The sequence below is a fragment of the Ipomoea nil genome, unplaced genomic scaffold (genome assembly GCF_001879475.1).
Source record: "Ipomoea nil cultivar Tokyo-kokei standard unplaced genomic scaffold, Asagao_1.1 scaffold1286, whole genome shotgun sequence".
In the NCBI taxonomy this organism is placed as follows: domain Eukaryota; kingdom Viridiplantae; phylum Streptophyta; class Magnoliopsida; order Solanales; family Convolvulaceae; genus Ipomoea; species Ipomoea nil.
The window spans coordinates 2,108,425-2,124,917 of NW_017617714.1; the positions used below are offsets into that span (position 1 = coordinate 2,108,425).

The window sequence follows — 16,493 nt, forward strand, 5'->3', positions numbered from 1 at the left end:
TCTTCTTCGAGTCAAGAGTTAAACTCCAGAAAAAGAGGGAGAAGAGACATGGTTGTGCTTCGAGTGGCAGCCCAACTCCAAATCACCCACTAACTCATTATTGCATTATAATTACCCATGTTTCCACTATACACTAATAATAATAATAATAACTGCAGCATCAGCCTGAGTGTATCACAACATTAATTCATTAAATAATCAGGAACTCTCTTATCTGTTAACTTGTTTCGATTGGGCTATAATGTACATGGTCAAGTAATACTAAAAGACTAAATGCAATCAATTAAATTAGCTAGTCTAACTCATTGCCTTATAAAATCATATATTCTTTTTTTTATTTTATCAATATAAAACTTTTGTCAACTACTATATAATGTGATGACACCATTAGAAATTGATGGTCGCAGGAGTGTTTCAGGAAAAAAAAAAAAAAATCAATGTGAGATTCTTAACATTAACTAAACTACTCATACAATCAATCTCCATTTGGCTTGCATTGTACTGTAAATCTTGGTCCAGGGTCCAGGGATAAGCACACAATTAAACAAGGGATATAGTCAATATGTTGCAACCAATCTGCCAGATTTTTCCATGAAACTCAATACTATATTGGTGATACCAGCCAATAACCTTGTGATCTAGTAGCACGATGTGACTCTCCCAAATGGGAGATCATGGATTCAAGCTCCAGTAGTAGTACGAGTACTAAAAAAAATAGTGCTGATACCATTAACCATATACATTTTAGGTAAAACATCATAGTGGATCTGGGTATTTAATTAGGTGTCAGAGCTATTATGTATAATTTTCTTATCCAATCCAATGTGAAAGATTAAAATGTGCAGCACATGTATAAATTAACCTAGACTAAGGGCTTGACTACATAAGTACAGCCATGATAATATCCAAAGTTACTATATCTGTTATGGTAATATACTAATATAATATGAGTCCAGATATAGCATGTCGTATCAAGCCAGATGTGAACATTTCAACCTATTAAATAATAAATATTGTCAAACGCAAAAACAGAAGTGAACAGTAACATCATATAAAGTTTGCTAAAACGTAATATTTTCTATCACATGCATGTACCATGGCACAAAATAGTTTTTGTCTAATAAAGACTTGAACTTTTTTTCTTGGCTAACAAATTAATTACACTATATATATGTTAAATCTTTCCAACTATTTCCGATTATGATACCTTTTATAAAACCATCTTTAATATCTAGAAGTTTTGAACTAATTAAATCTTCCCAGAACCCTGAACTGTTGCAATGTGCTAATAAGCAATATATACCTATAACTATGGCAAGCCAGTGGAGTTACAGCTCTCTAATGGTAGTCATAGTTTGTGGACTAATAATGAGGTTAAAACTGGGAGAATCAAGCCCGGAAACTATGCTGTTAACCAAGGGATGCAGCACATACAATATTAGCAACCAGAAAAGTTTTTTCAGAGACCTTAATGCCAGCTTTTTTGATCTTAGAATCCAATTGAACAATGGCGATGATAAGCGGTTTGCAACGACACAGCAACCTGTGTATGCCATGGTTCAGTGCAGGAACTATCTCTCTAAACTGGATTGTGTTGCTTGCTATGATGCTGCAGTGTCTGAAATTCATAGCTGTTCTGATGCCAATGGTGCTCGTGTCCTATTTGATGGCTGCCTACTCAGGTTAGTTTCATCTCTAATTTCGTAACTGTAGATTGCGTTTACTTCAATTCTCTCGTTTTCCATCCTCGGGTCCATTCTGTGTTTTCTGTTTTCCAAATGTACGAGTAAACATATTTTTTGTTTTCCCGGCCTTTCTCTAGAAAAATGGAAACATACCCTAAATGTGTTATCACAAGCTAATACATAAAGTAAGTGAAAGTAACTGTTTTGGTCTTTCAATTGTTTTACAAGAGCTAATTTAGTTTTTACTTTTTAATTTGAATGAATTTGATCATCGAATTGTTTTAAATTTCGTCAATTAAGTCCCTTTAGCACTATTCTGTCACTCATATATATGTTAGTTGCCCTGCCCTTATTTGAGTGCGCACTTCTTAGACGTAATAACCTAGAATGTGACCGGGAAGTAAACATACATTCCAATCATAGGCAAGAGTAGTATACTTTTCGACCTAGCCGAGAAGTAAGTTTACTTAGCTTCTTGGTCGCCCTTATTTCAAATTGTTAGTTGCCCTTATTTGAGTGCACACTTCTCGACGGTGTGACTGAGAAGTAAACATACCTTCCAGTCACAGGTAAGAGTTTAAATTGACGAAATTGTGTCAAAGGGATTTAATTGAAGAAATTTAAAATAATTCGAGGATCAAATTCGTTTCAAATTAAAAAATATGGACTAAATTGACAGTTACAAAATAATTGAGGAACTAAAGCAGTGATTTTTCCAATAAAGTAATACTACTAATTTGACATGCTATATATTTTGTTTCTGCATAATTCTAATGATGATGGTAAAATGCCCTATTTTTAGCTATGAGTTGAAAGTTATATTGGTGAATTCTGTTATCAAGGTACGAGAGCAACTACTTCTATGACGAGACTACTTTCACAGGAAATGTTGAGATTTGTCAGAAACGAAAAGACTCTCAAGAACAGGCTATAAATACAACAACACAAAAACTGTACTACTGAATGATCTCATAATTGCAACCCCCAGGACCACAAATTTCTTTGCAGCCACAAAAAAAGAAGTTGGTGTGGGTGATACAATTGTGTATGCGGTAGCCCAGTGCATCCAAACTATCACGGAGAAAGGTTGCAGAGATTGCTTGACTGTGGCACACCACAACATACAGGTAGGGCCCGTTAACGAACCGAACAGAGGTTATTCGGTGTGTTCATTTGATAAGATTTTTAAGTGTTCGTGTTCATTTGTACTGTTAAGATTTTTGAAAATTCTGTTGGTGTTCGTTTGTTAAGTATAAGTTAGTGTTTTTTAAGTTCACGAACGTATTCGTTAATGTTAGCAAACACACATGTTCACAAACGCTAAACAAACAGACAAACACATGTACATGTTAATGAACAAGAAATAGTCTATGTTTACAAACAATAACTAAGCAAAAAACATAACGACTATAAAAAATTAGGCTAAACTAAAGTACTATCTTAATTTTTTATTTTTTTTTTGAAGGAAAAGGGTCAAATAGACCCCTGAACATTACTCAAGAAGTCAATTAAGCCCTTAAACTTTCAAAGGTTGCGCAATTAAACCCTTAAACATATTATTTTAGAGCATTGAGACCCAAAACCCCGTTGATGACCTATAATTACAGGTCACTAGGGTTCCGGAGAACCTCCAACGAAATTCCGACCATATTCCTCTGTTTGTTTGTTTATTAAACGAGCTCTAATATTTGTTTATTTATGTTCGTTTACCTTAATAAGTGAACATAAACGAACGCTTACCAAACACGAATATAGTTTACCGAAAGCTCTGTTCGCTAAGACTGCTATATACAGGGATGTATAGCAAAATTTGGAGAAGGAAGGGCAGTTGATGCAGGGTGCTTCCTTAGGTATTCACATACACCGTTTTTTCTTGATAATCAGACAATAGACATCACTCCATTCTTTGTAAGGGGTAAGGGAATCATACTGCCATTATTTCTCTAATATTGAAAGCAATAAAGATGGGATATTGATTAGCATGTTTGTTTTTTTTTCCAGGAATTTCAAGCAGCAAGAAAAATTTGATTCTTGCATGTGCAGTTGGAGTTACTGGCCTTATATTGACAGTAATCACCTTGTTACTTTGGTATCAAAGATCATCAAAGCCAAAGGAAAATCAAAGAGGTACTATACTTGTGTTTTGGGAGCATATGATGATGATCTAATCGTTAATTTTTTGTTCATAGTCGGTGTTAGGGCGGGACTCGACCTTTTACTGTCCTCTGCCCAACAATTTTCCTCCAAGCCAAACTTTATTTCTTTATACTGCCACACATTAGGATGTTGGGCTCGGCCCTTTACCGGCCTTCGTCCAACAATCCCCTTCCAAGCGCTTACCACTTATGCTAAACTTTATTTACTTATACCGCTACATATTAGGGTGTTTGACTCGTGCTGGACTCGGCCTCCGCCCAACAATCCCCCTCCAAATGCTTACCACTTACGCTATACTTTATTTTCTTATACTGCCACACATTAGGGTGCTGGACTCAGCCTTTTAACGGCCTCTATCCAACAATCCCCTCCTAACACCAACTAGCCTTCACTATTCTTGTTGGGACTCGAATTCGTAACTCACTACTGAAAATTATGGAATTTCCGACCACCTGAAATTAATCTTAAATCAATTCAAAAGCAAAAAGTTGTCGGAAATAGCAACAAAGGTTTTTCCGGATACCAAAAGTGGTCGGAACAAGGCTTTTGACTTGATTTAAGATCATTTTCAGGTGGTCGGAAATTCCATAATTTTCAGTAGTGACTTTAGCTCTGATACCATTTGTTAGTGCCTAAAGCTATAGCTAGTAATAAATGCGCAACTTTATTTCCTTATACCACCACACATTTTCGAGATTCAGGGTGCTAGATTCGTCCCTAGCTTTACTGGCCTCCACCCAACAGTCTGATATTGTATCCACTATTGCAACAGGTAATGTATTGGGGACAGCTGCACTGAGAGGCCCTATGAAGTACAAATATAGAGATTTGAAAACTGGGACAAACAATTTCAGTGAAGCTAACAAACTAGGAGGAGGAGGTTTTGGAGATGTATACGAGGCAAGTAACAAATAAGATCAAGTCGTTTAACTCATTTTCACTACTGTGACAATAAATTTAGAAAAGAATGATTCACTAATTCTTATGTTGTCAAAACAGTGCACTTTCAAAAATGGAAATGTAGTTGCTGTGAAGAAACTAATGCTTTCCAGAAGAGCGAAGGATGATTTTGAGATCGAAGTTAGGATTCTTAGTAATGTTCATCACCGCAACATTATTCACCTTTTGGGGTGTTCTAAGAAAGAATCAGTGCTGTTACTAGTTTATGAATACATGGAAAACAGCAGCCTTGACAGATACCTATTTGGTAGCTTCTTATCTCTTTAGTAAAATATTGGTCATAAACAATTGGGAAAATCACTGTTTTGGTCTCTCAATTGTTTTACAATTGTCAGTTTAGTCTCTAATTTTCAATTTGGTCGAATTGACTCTCCAATTGTTTTAAATTTCGTCAATTAAATCCCCTAGCAACTGTTTTGGTAACTAACCGTTGACTGACGGAATAGTGGCTATGGGACTTAATTTATGAAATTTAAAACAATTGGAGGGTCAATTCAACCAAATTAAAAATTAGAGACTAAATTGACAATTGCAAAATAATTGAGGGATCAAAACAGTGATTGTTCCTAAACGATTTCTTTCACATCATATCATATATGTATTATATGGTTATCACTTATCAGTGTTGTAAAAATCGGCCTAGGCGGCCACCTAGGCATTAGGCGCCACTAGACTGAGACGAAAAGGGGTGTAGGCGTTTGCTAGTCAGTCGAAACCCTTTTTTTGTTAATTAAGTGGCTGCCTAGGCACCCTAAAACTCGACTAGCGCCTAGCGCCTTCTGCAACATTGATTGTTATAAGAAAAAAAAAACTATATATTAACTCTCCTTATATATGGTGCTGGTATCATAGGTGACAAACAAGGCACACTCAATTGGAAGCAACGATTTGATATAATCCTTGGCACTGCTAAAGGTCTTGCATATCTACATGAGCAATACCATGTTTGCATTATCCATAGGGATGTGAAAGCCAGCAATATTTTACTTGATGATTATTTTCAACCAAAAATTGCTGATTTTGGATTGGCAAGATTTTTCCCCGAGAATCATAGTCATCTTAGCACCAAATTTGCCGGGACGTTGTAAGTTATATTGCTTAAGTGCTTTAGCTTTATTTAACCATAATTTCACAAAATTATTGTTATAGCTACTGATCAACAAAAGGACTAATTCCTATTGAACAGGGGATATATAGCCCCAGAATATGCAATGTATGGGCATTTGACTGAAAAAGTGGACACCTATGCCTTTGGTGTTGTCATCCTAGAAATCATCAGTGGTTGTAGAAGCAATCATCTGCGGATGGAACCTAGCACCGAATTCCTCCTCAAAGAGGTGGTATCTTATTACACAACTCATTATATTTGTTAGGATTAAGCACCTACTACTAGCCAAAAGCTATAGCGGAGGCCTCCGTCCAACAATCCCTCCAAATGGTGCTGGACTTGGCCCTTACCAGCCTCCGCCCACAATCCACCTAGTCACATGGTGCAGTCTCGGCTCAACAATCCCTAGGCACATTGTGCTAGACTTGCCCTTCCGCCCAACAATCCCCCTCTCAACACCAGTTAAACTTAACTACTCTTGCTAGCTAGGACTTGAACTCGAACCCGTGACCTGGCCACAATGTTGAAAAAATCGTTAGGCGCCCTCTAGGCACCTGGGGACCGCCTATGCGCGATTTTTGCAACATTGCCTAGCCATGATATAAGCTTACTACTACGCCAAAAGTTATATCTAGTAGCGAAGGTGCAATGCGAATTTATTTTTTTATACCGCCACATAATTTTTAGCGTCAGGATGCTAGACTTGGCCCTTCATTAGCCTCCGCCCAATAATCCCCTAGCCAAATCCTGCTCCACTTGGCCCTTACCGGCCTCTACCCAACACCAATATTCTAGAACACATTCATTGTATGGGGACTAAATTGAAGCATAAACATTTTCGTTTCTGAATCATGGCAAATAGGCATGGAAGCTGCACGAGAATGAGAAGCATCTAAAACTGGTAGATAAGAGTTTAGACCCGAGAACTTACAAGGCAGAAGAGATGAAGAAAGTGATAGAGATCGCATTAATGTGCACTCAATCACCGGCTAATCTGAGGCCCAGCATGTCAGAAGTAATTGTGATGCTTACCAGTGATATTCCAATTGAATTGAAATCCCCAAGCAAGCCAACCTTCATTGATTTCGACAAAAGATTAACTACCGATGCATCAGCCTCTGCTGGAATGTCAACCCTTGGTGCCACTCAGTCTTTTACTGACTTTACAAGTCGCTAGCTATCACTCACTATCTCACTCAATTAGATGTTACTTGGTAGTGGTGGTGAAGGATCACTTGTAAAATGTGCATGAGGGGACTTTCGACAATGACGTTGTGGTTGTGTCGAAATCTTTGTTGTGTAAGCTTTGTTAGATATCACAATTGGACAAATTATTGTGTGGAGCTCTGTGGATCACGGTGTAAAACGACGACGTTTTAACGTAAAAGGAATTCCGTTTGTCAATAACTGTGTAATCTGCTCAGCTGTTTATGTGTTTGAATAATAAACTTTCTGGGATAATATATGCCTTCGTCTCCTACCGGAGACGGAGGAGGGGATGGTCGGCAGTCACCCCGAAGTTTTGTACTCAGTATTATTATTTTTTATTTTAATTTTAAAATTTATTATTAAAAATTATGTCAACTCACTTTCCACGTAAGTAGGCAACCTGTTGGAATTGATGGTAACCTGCTATCATGTGAAATTGCATACGTTTGAAGTGTTCAGTGACTTAATTATATTTTTTTTCGTTCAGCAGCCTAATTGCACTTTTAAATTACATTCAGGGACCAATTTGAACCTTAACAGGGTGTTTGGTTGGAGGGATTTTAAATTCCCTTCCCACTTAATTCCCACATAATTCCAAAGACCATTAAATTCCGTAGTTTGGTTGGAGGGAATTGCAATTCCATGGAATTGCAATTCCCCCATTTTCATGGAATTAAAATCCCAGGTCCCCCCCCTGGTATTTTAATTCCTGGGAAAAAAAGATAGTGATGAGTCAAAATTACCCCTTCCTTTTTTAACCTAAAATTAATGTCTAACAACAATAATGGACATTTTTGACTTTATATTACTTATTCTCTTTCAATTCCCATGTATACCAAACATTGGAATTGAAATTCCCAGTAATTTTATTCCTGTCAACCAAACACTGGAATTTAAATTCCCACTTTATTCCCAGTAATTCAACTCCCATGGAATTACAATTCTTTTCCCACATAATTCCCTCCCTCCAACCAAACGCCCTGTAAGTGATGAAACAAAGACATAAAATATGATACTTTGGAGTGTTAAATGACAAAAATCATAATTTAAAACTAAACATGGAATTACTATCAAAAAAAAAAAAAAAAAGACATCCACTAGGATGAACTCTTTTAAGTATAAAAATTAAAAAATCAAACATAGTATAGTTAAAGTGTATTTGACATTTCTTTATGCAAAAATATTTTGGGTTTTTGGCTCTGAAGGAAAAATTCGATAAAAAAAAAAAAAAACTCTAAAGCCATAGTAGTCTGACTAAGCGAATACTGCTGAAGCAGGAGGACTGGAGGCGGAGGCCGGAGGAGACCGAAATGGGGAGGACGATAGAGTGGGCGGCGAGACCAAACCACCTTGCCGGCGTTCCAAGAAAGATGGTAATCGCCGCCGTGGGCTGCTTTGCCAAGGCCGTGGCCAATCTGATCAACACCACAACTGTCCACAACGCCGACACCCTCCTCCGCCTCGTCGCCTCTCGTCCTCCCGGCATCCCTCTCATCACCGTCAGCAATCACATGTCCACGTCAGTCAGTCAGTCTTCAATTTCCCATTATTTTCTTCGCCGCTTTTCACATATAAATCTTCGGGTTCCCCCCCAAGTTCATATTTTGGAACGATTTTTAGGTACTAGGTTTTTATTTTGGGGCTAATTATTTTGTTCTAATACATGGGTTGTGATTTTTCTTTGGCATTTTCAGTTTGGATGATCCTGTAATGTGGGGATTCAAAGGTTTTCCGACTTGTGATGCAAAACTGGCGAGATGGGTATTGGCAGCAGAGGATATATGCTTTAAAAACTCGATTCTGTCATATTTTTTCCGCCTTGGTGTGTAATGGTTTGTTAGTTTTGCTGTTCTTCTCTTGCATCCTTGCATTTTCCAAATTTGAATGTGCATTTCTCATCATTCATCAACTTAGACCGGAGTTCTCCGTCACAATTGTAGTAGTAATACTTGTTAGATATAAATGTAGTCTAAGGATTAACTAAATATAAAGTCTAGGTTAGGAAAATCTAACCTCATAGTAGTGAAAGCCGAAGCAATGTTATCTCCAGCCATACTTGATGTCCTCTTAGTTGTGTTACCTCTTGAACGGTAGACCTGTAGAGTAACATTAGTTGTTTTGTCTCATACTTGATTTAGGACCTTAAATGGTGTATTGGGATTATTCTAAGCAGCATTAGTACTGTAATCTGTATGTGCTATATAATGTATATCCTATATCTCATCAATATAGGCTTTATATTAGGCACAAAGTCAACTTCTAGTTATTCAGTTAAAAACTACTTAATAAGCCTAGTCAACTTATAATTAAGGCCTTAATATATAATACGGGAAAGATCCAACATTATTGACTAATAAGCTACGAAGCTCCAGAAAATGTTGAGAAAACAAGAAGCAGCAGACTTCACTGGCTGAATAACTTTTGAATGGATGCTTAAATTGAAAACTCTAACTGCCTAACCATCTCAGGGATGCTAAACAGCTTAGGAAGAATACAGTGAAATACCAAGATAAAAGTTTATGGGGGTGTTTGGTAAATGGCTGTTAGCTGATTGGGTTAGTGGATTTAAATAGTTGATAGCATTAGCTGATTGTAGAAAAGTGTTTGGTAAATTAGTTATTAGCTGATAGCTGATTACATACAAAATGACTTCTCAAAAAGCTAACCTTTTTTAATTTTAGCATTTTGGAGCAATAAGTTGTTACAAAAAGCTAATTAATCAAACACTCATATTGATTGTTTAATCAAGTCAAATAGCTAATAGTGGTAAAATAAGCCAAAATTGGCTGATAGGCTAACTATTTTACCAAACAGGGCCTATATGTGTTAGACTTGCCCCTTATTATTAACTCAACTTATGCTTGAAGTGTGCTCACCGGATTAGTGTGGGTTGATATCTAAAATCAGACTTTTTGTGAACTGTTGCAACTTGCAAGTATATATATGGCACTGCATTAGTGCATTTTTCAAATGGATTTGATTCAAGTGTCATTCATGTAGAACTGGGAAGTTTTTGCATTTACTCATGACAAGTGCAAAGCAGTTGAATTTTAATGATGTTGGTTTTGCTGGGGTTATAATAATCGTTATTGTTACTTTACTTTCTGGTGAATAAGGAAAGATGCACCTTCTTTTGTTCTGACAATGTTTCTGTAGGGAAATGCATACCTATTATACGAGGAGGTGGAATCTATCAAGAGCATATGAATGAAGCTCTTGACCAATTGAGTGATGGAGCCTGGGTACTCTCCTTGTTCCCCTGTAATTTGATTTTTGCACTTTGTGGAATGTGTTTCTTTATATGCTATTAAATTGGATATTTCATTGATTCATTCTGGAGAAATAATGGATTAACTATGATTTTAAACTTTTTTTTTTCAAATGAGTAGTTGCATACATTCCCAGAAGGAAAGGTATGTCAAGAAGATGCACCCATAAGACGACTAAAGTGGGGAACTGCCAGTCTCATTGCCCGTGCTCCGGTAACTCCGATAGTTTTACCAATTATCCATCATGGCTTTGAAAAGGTACCATCTCAATTTCATCTTGTAGTGGTTCTTGTGATAATAAAATAATGCATGTGAATCCTCGTTTCTCATCTCCTCTCTTCGCACATTCATTTTTGCTGCATTAATCGAGAAAGAATTCGATTTTATTTTAGCTTTTATCCCGGTCTAAATGTTGCGACTAGAAGTATCAAGACTTCACAGGTTGAGTTTAGAAAAATTTTCTGGTCTTTTTGAGCCGTTCTTTTCCCTCTTTTAAGCTTGATTACACGTTAATGGGCTTTTAGAATTTTGAGTCTTAATTATTCCAGAAGACAAGAAACAAATTTCCCGAGTTGGAGCCAAGAACTGGAATATAAGTACCCATATTTGAGACTTGAATATTTCGAAATCAAAAGTGGAAATTTATAGACTCCTTCAAGAAGTCTGCAAGAGGTATAAATAAGTAGAACATAGTATTAGGATCTGAATGTCTTATAGTTACAATGTATATTGAAGATAACGTGACGGGCAGTAAAATCAGAAGACAATATGGTTTACGACCAGGGAAGCTACTTTGGCAAAGAGGAGGTAAAGCTAAAAGCATAAAGCATAAGGCAAAAACTTGTGTGCGGGTTGGGTCAAGATGAAAATGTAATACTTATACTGAAAAACGTAATACAGAGTACTAATGAGGAATAAAGTGTTTATTACTTAAATGGAAAAAACCGAAAAATGTAATACTTTTGAAGAAAAGTGTACGGAGTAATACTTTTACATTTTGATTTAAAAGTATTACATTTGTCATCATAAGTATTACATTATTACATTTTCTCTTATAAGTAACAAACACTTGCCAACATTATTTATAAGATAAAGTGTAATATTTTTTATGAAAAATGTGATACTTCTACATCAAAATGTAAAATTATTACATTTTTCCTCCAAAGTATTACACTTTCCAAGTAACAAACGCTTTATTCATTATTAGTATTACATTTTTCAGTATAAATATTATATTTTCATATTGACTCGACCTGTCTCACAGATAAGGATCCCGTGAGACAGTCTCACACAAGTGTGACCCAAAGCATAAAGGTCAGGCTAGGGCCAGTGGAGTACTTACCTAATTTGTTTAGGTTCACACCTTAATCATGGACTGTTTGTCTGTTTGTTACACTGGTGCGAGTTTCTTGCCTATGTAAATTCACAGTCCTGTTATTATTGAAATTTCTGTAATTTGTACCCAACTAAAATTATCAGCATTCCTGTTATTTGCTAACGATCTAGGAGGAAGGACATTCAAAGAAATTGAGTTATGCAAATGAAAACTTGGAATAACTCATATATTTGGAGATTTGAAATTACATTACGCTGCTATTTATTTTCTTATCGTTAAATATCTGTGATTATTCTTGATAAGCAAATGTTGTGCCAGACCCCAACGGTTGTCCATAGTTGACCGGCTCAAACAAGAGGGCTGAGATTCGAACTCGTGACCTTGTGATTACAAGTTTGTATCTTTAGCCATTTTGGCTGGGGAGAGCAATCATTGCATGAATAATTGTTGATATTTATGGATTGATTGTCAAGTTGTGCGTGATTTCTTATCCAAATAACTATTTCCAGGTTATGCCTGAAAATTATATGTTTGGCAGAAGACCGCCTTTTCCTTTGTGTAATCGGAAGATGAGTATAGTTGTGGGCAAGCCGATAGAATTTGACCTTCCTGTATTAAGGCAGATGGCGCTATCAATGTCCAAAGAGTCGACATTTTCGAGTGATGATCAGTGGCCCAAAACCGTCGTAGGTGGACTGGATGAAGCAGCACAAAAATATCTATACACAACGATTTCAGATCAAATACGAACTGCAATGGAGAGGTTAAGAAGTTGCTGTAAAGTTCATATGAAGTCGGAGTGTAACTTGACATCTTCTGAGGAATCAAAATAGGTTATTAGGTGCATCTTTTTGAAATTTATGTTGCAGTTAGAGAGATAATTGTGAAAGTGAAGAGGCCATGTTCTTTCCAAGAGGTTTAGAATGCAGGTAGGTATCATCTTCTGAGTTTTTTCTATACAGTTAGGACTATTGATGTGTTTTAGCTACTCGTGTTGGAAAAATTACTGATTGCACTGGAGAGAAAAAGGATCTTTGTTGCTCAGCTTAGGGAACTTCATAAATTTAGAGCTGTATTCATCCTTTCTTTCCTGGTAGGTAACTTGGCTTCTTGAATTCCTTTTTTCATCATCTCCCATTAAAATATGTATGGTTCACGAGGGAATGAACTCCCAGGTAAAAAATGAGATAAGATTCGAGCCGTTGATATAATCTAGATCAACTGCTCAGAATGAAGGTAAAAATTTTTTTTTTTAAAAGAAAAAGAAAAAAGAAACGCTTCCTGGCAACTGGCTGCGAATGATTTCCTGCAATTGTCGTTTTTTTTTCCTTATCTTACATTTTGGAAAGGAAGATGTTAGATGTATTTTCAATAAGTATAAATTTTGGTGTACAGATTTTATTGGATAAAGTCATGCAGTTAAAGTTTCGAAGTTATGCACTTTAAGTTTCAATGTGATATACTTTAAGTTTTCGAGTGATGCGCTTAAGTTTCAAAGTGATACACCTTAAGTTTCGACTTGATGCATCTTAAGTTTTTAACTGATGCAACTTAGTTTCGAATTGATGCACCTTAAGTTCCAAAGCTATGTACGTTAAGTCTCGAACTGATGTACCTTAAGTTTCGAACTTATATATTTAAGTTCTAAGTTATGCACTTAAAGTTATAAGTTATGCACTAAATTACTATAATGCCACCATGTTTTTTTTTTAAAAAAAAAAAAAATTCATTATTTTGGATTGTTGTGATTTTGGTTAGATCAATGATTGAGATTTCACTCCATTTTTTATCCGAGAGCTCATCTTCATTTGAATCTCAAATGCGAATGAACCCTCAGATAAAAAATGAGTGAGATTTGAGACATTGATCTAATCTAGATCAACTGCTTGAAATGAAAGAAAATTATATATATATATATATATATATATATATATATATATATATATATATATAAAACGCTTCATGGATTTGAGTTTGAATGAGGTGTGTTTGAGATTGATTCTTTGGATTTTTGTATGAGTTTATTTTATGTTGATTCATGAGCCTATTTCATATTTTGTTCCCTCACATGAACATTGGTAAATTAATCATTGCAGGTAGATGGAGCGCCCTATGAATTGAATCCACTAGTTAAACATAATACTAGTTTTTAACTTTACTAAAGAATCCATGATTATATACAATATGTTTCTTCTGTCTTTGGTTTGAATTTCAAGAACAATTTCTGGTATCAAGCTTGTTATACACAATATTTGATGATCATTTGCACTAGATTCAAAGTTATACACACCTACGTTCAAAGTTATGCACTTTAAGTTTTAAAGCTATGCACCTCAAGGTTCAAAGTTTTATACCTCAAGGTTCGAAGTTATGTAACCGAAGGTTTAAGGTTATGCAACTGAAGGTTCAAAGTTATGCATTTGAAGGTTTAAAGTTATGCACTCCAAAGAACAAAGTTATGCACTCTAAGGTTTAAAGCATTCACCATAAAATTTTCAAGTTATGCACTTGATATAAACATAAAACTTCCTTATTATTATTATTATTATTATTATTATTATTATTATTATTATTATTATTTAAATTGCATTCAACGCTGATCAACATTGTAGAATTTGCCAAGCAATGGATATTTGGATACAATTCAATTAATGAGCTACTAAATGAATATAATGAACTATGTGTATTAAAAAAGAAACTATACATCAAAGAGACAAACATATCCACATAAAAAAGGAAAAAAATGCACTTAAACGAAGGAAAATAGTGCACTCATATTTTTAGAAACTAATAAAATAAATATGGACTTGAAGAGATAAACATATGCATTCGAAGAAGTAAAAATATGCACCGCAAGAAGATAAATTAGCCTAGACTCTCAGGCTTACATCGTATGCATTATAAACTTGGCGTGTGTGCTTATAGTACATATGCATGTTCATTTGTTTGTGGTGTGGTTAACATGTCATGATGTGTTTGTGCACTAGTTGAGTGTGTGATTTAACTTGGGTGTTTTTTCCTTATTTTCTTTGCTGGTGGTGGTGGTGCATGATGTTTATGTGTGCATTTCAACATGAACATGTACACACTGTAATTTTAGAGTGTGCACAGTGTAATGTATAAGCGTGGTGTGTGTGATTATAGTACATATGCATGTGTATTTGTTTGTAGTGTTGTTTGCATCTAATGATTTGTTTTCGCACTACTCAGACATGTTAAATAACTAGGATTTTTTAAAACTTGTTTTCCTTAAGGGTGGTGGTGGTGGTGTATGATGTATTGATGTCTTTGCATGCATTTCAATGTGAACGTATGTAAATGTAATATTAGTGTGTATAGTGCAATGTATTATGTATAAGTGTGAACTGTGTGCAATATAGTACATAAGTTTGTGCATTGTGCCGTGGGTTGCATCTAATGATGTGTTTGTGCACTAGTTAGGTATGTGAATCAACTAGACATTTGATCACTGTTTTCCTTGCTGAGGTGGTGGTGCATGCGTATTTATGTGGGCGTGTGCATAGTACAATAAGGAAGGTGCACACTGCAATGCATAAATCTGCATAGTGCAATATAGAAGTGTTCACACTATTCTGACGACATTCTATGGTGCACACAATGTTGTGCATGAGTACACACAGTTGTCCAAAGCACAACACAACACCACCATTGTTATCAAGAATCTTGTGGTCCACTAGTACCCGATTGCTCTCTTATGTGGGAGATAGATGGTTCGAACTTCAGTGGAGGCGATTATGATATGTGGGTATCTCCTTCCTAGGGATGGCAACAGGGCGGGGCGGGGAGTATACTCCCCGTCCCCGTCCGCGCGACCCCGTCCCAATCCCCGGCGGAGAATTGAAAATATTCCCCGTCCCCGTCACCGCGGGAAATTAGGCGGGGACGGGGATTCCCCATTCCCCGTCAACTCCTAGTCAAAATGCTAAATAATTGTAATTTTTAGAGTAAATACCCAAAATGGTCCCTCGACTATAGCTAAATTCACAAATTAGTCATCGACTTTTAATTTCAACCAATTAAGTCCTTAACTTTGCAATTTTAACACAATTTGGTCCTTTGTCTATTTGACCGTTTGTTGACTGCACTTTTTTAGGATATATATGTAATTTCATGGTTCATCGTCGGTTTTTTAAGGTTCCGGTTGCATTTCTAGACCGCACTGTTACATTTGAATCCACCGTCGGCGCTGCACCCCATGCCGGAGAGATTATAGCTTTTGTGTCAAAGTGAATAAGTAGTGCTTTGTTTATAAAGACTTGTTAAGAGTAGTATTGTCTTTTTTTAACACTCCTTTCCCTTTCTGTTATTTTCGGTTGTGGCTGTACCAGACCATATAAGGAAGTCTTCTTCCTTTCCTTATCTGTATCTTATTCATTCAATTGTTCTACCATCAATGAAGTTGCTTAGTTCTACTTTCCATCTTAGCTCAAGTTAGTCCATATCAAACTTTCATCATTTTGATCGATAGATCGCCGAAGTCCCTGGAGTGGCTCTTCGAGAAAGCTGTGACTCCAAGCGATGTAGGCAAGCTGAACCGGCTCGGGATCCCCAAGCAGCAAGCGGAGGGCACTTCCCCCCTCCAAAACGGCGTTGTCACCTCCAAGAGCGTTCTCTAAGCTGAACCGGCTTGTGATCCCCAAGCAGCAAGCGGAGAAGCACTTCCCCCTCCGAAACAACGATGTCACCTCCAAGAGCGTTCTCTTGAGCCTTGCACGTGAAACTACATATATATCCTCAAAGATCGCGGT

The 16,493-nt window shown here is 36.4% G+C and overlaps 1 protein-coding gene and 1 pseudogene across 1 annotated transcript; both read left to right on the top strand.

The window, feature by feature from the left end:
• Positions 1-1,311: 1,311 nt before the first annotated feature.
• LOC109184738 lies at positions 1,312-7,087 on the top strand (annotated as a pseudogene).
• Positions 7,088-8,303: 1,216 nt separating this feature from the next.
• LOC109184821 (N-acylphosphatidylethanolamine synthase) lies at positions 8,304-12,825 on the top strand. The gene is made up of 5 exons (XM_019334867.1): positions 8,304-8,638; positions 8,814-8,941; positions 10,276-10,361; positions 10,509-10,646; positions 12,234-12,825. The coding sequence occupies exons 1-5, from the start codon at positions 8,430-8,432 to the stop codon at positions 12,555-12,557; spliced, it is 885 nt and encodes a 294-aa protein (XP_019190412.1). The 5' UTR covers positions 8,304-8,429; the 3' UTR covers positions 12,558-12,825.
• The last annotated feature ends 3,668 nt before the right edge of the window (positions 12,826-16,493 follow it).

Bases quoted from the DNA above. Each gene is read 5' to 3' on its own strand.
- LOC109184821 (XM_019334867.1), top strand. From the start codon at position 8,430: ATGGGGAGGACGATAGAGTGGGCGGCGAGACCAAACCACCTTGCCGGC. The intron at 8,942-10,275 runs GTGTGTAATGGT...ATGTTTCTGTAG, and splicing joins GTCATATTTTTTCCGCCTTG to GGAAATGCATACCTATTATA. The intron at 10,362-10,508 runs GTACTCTCCTTG...TCAAATGAGTAG, and splicing joins AATTGAGTGATGGAGCCTGG to TTGCATACATTCCCAGAAGG.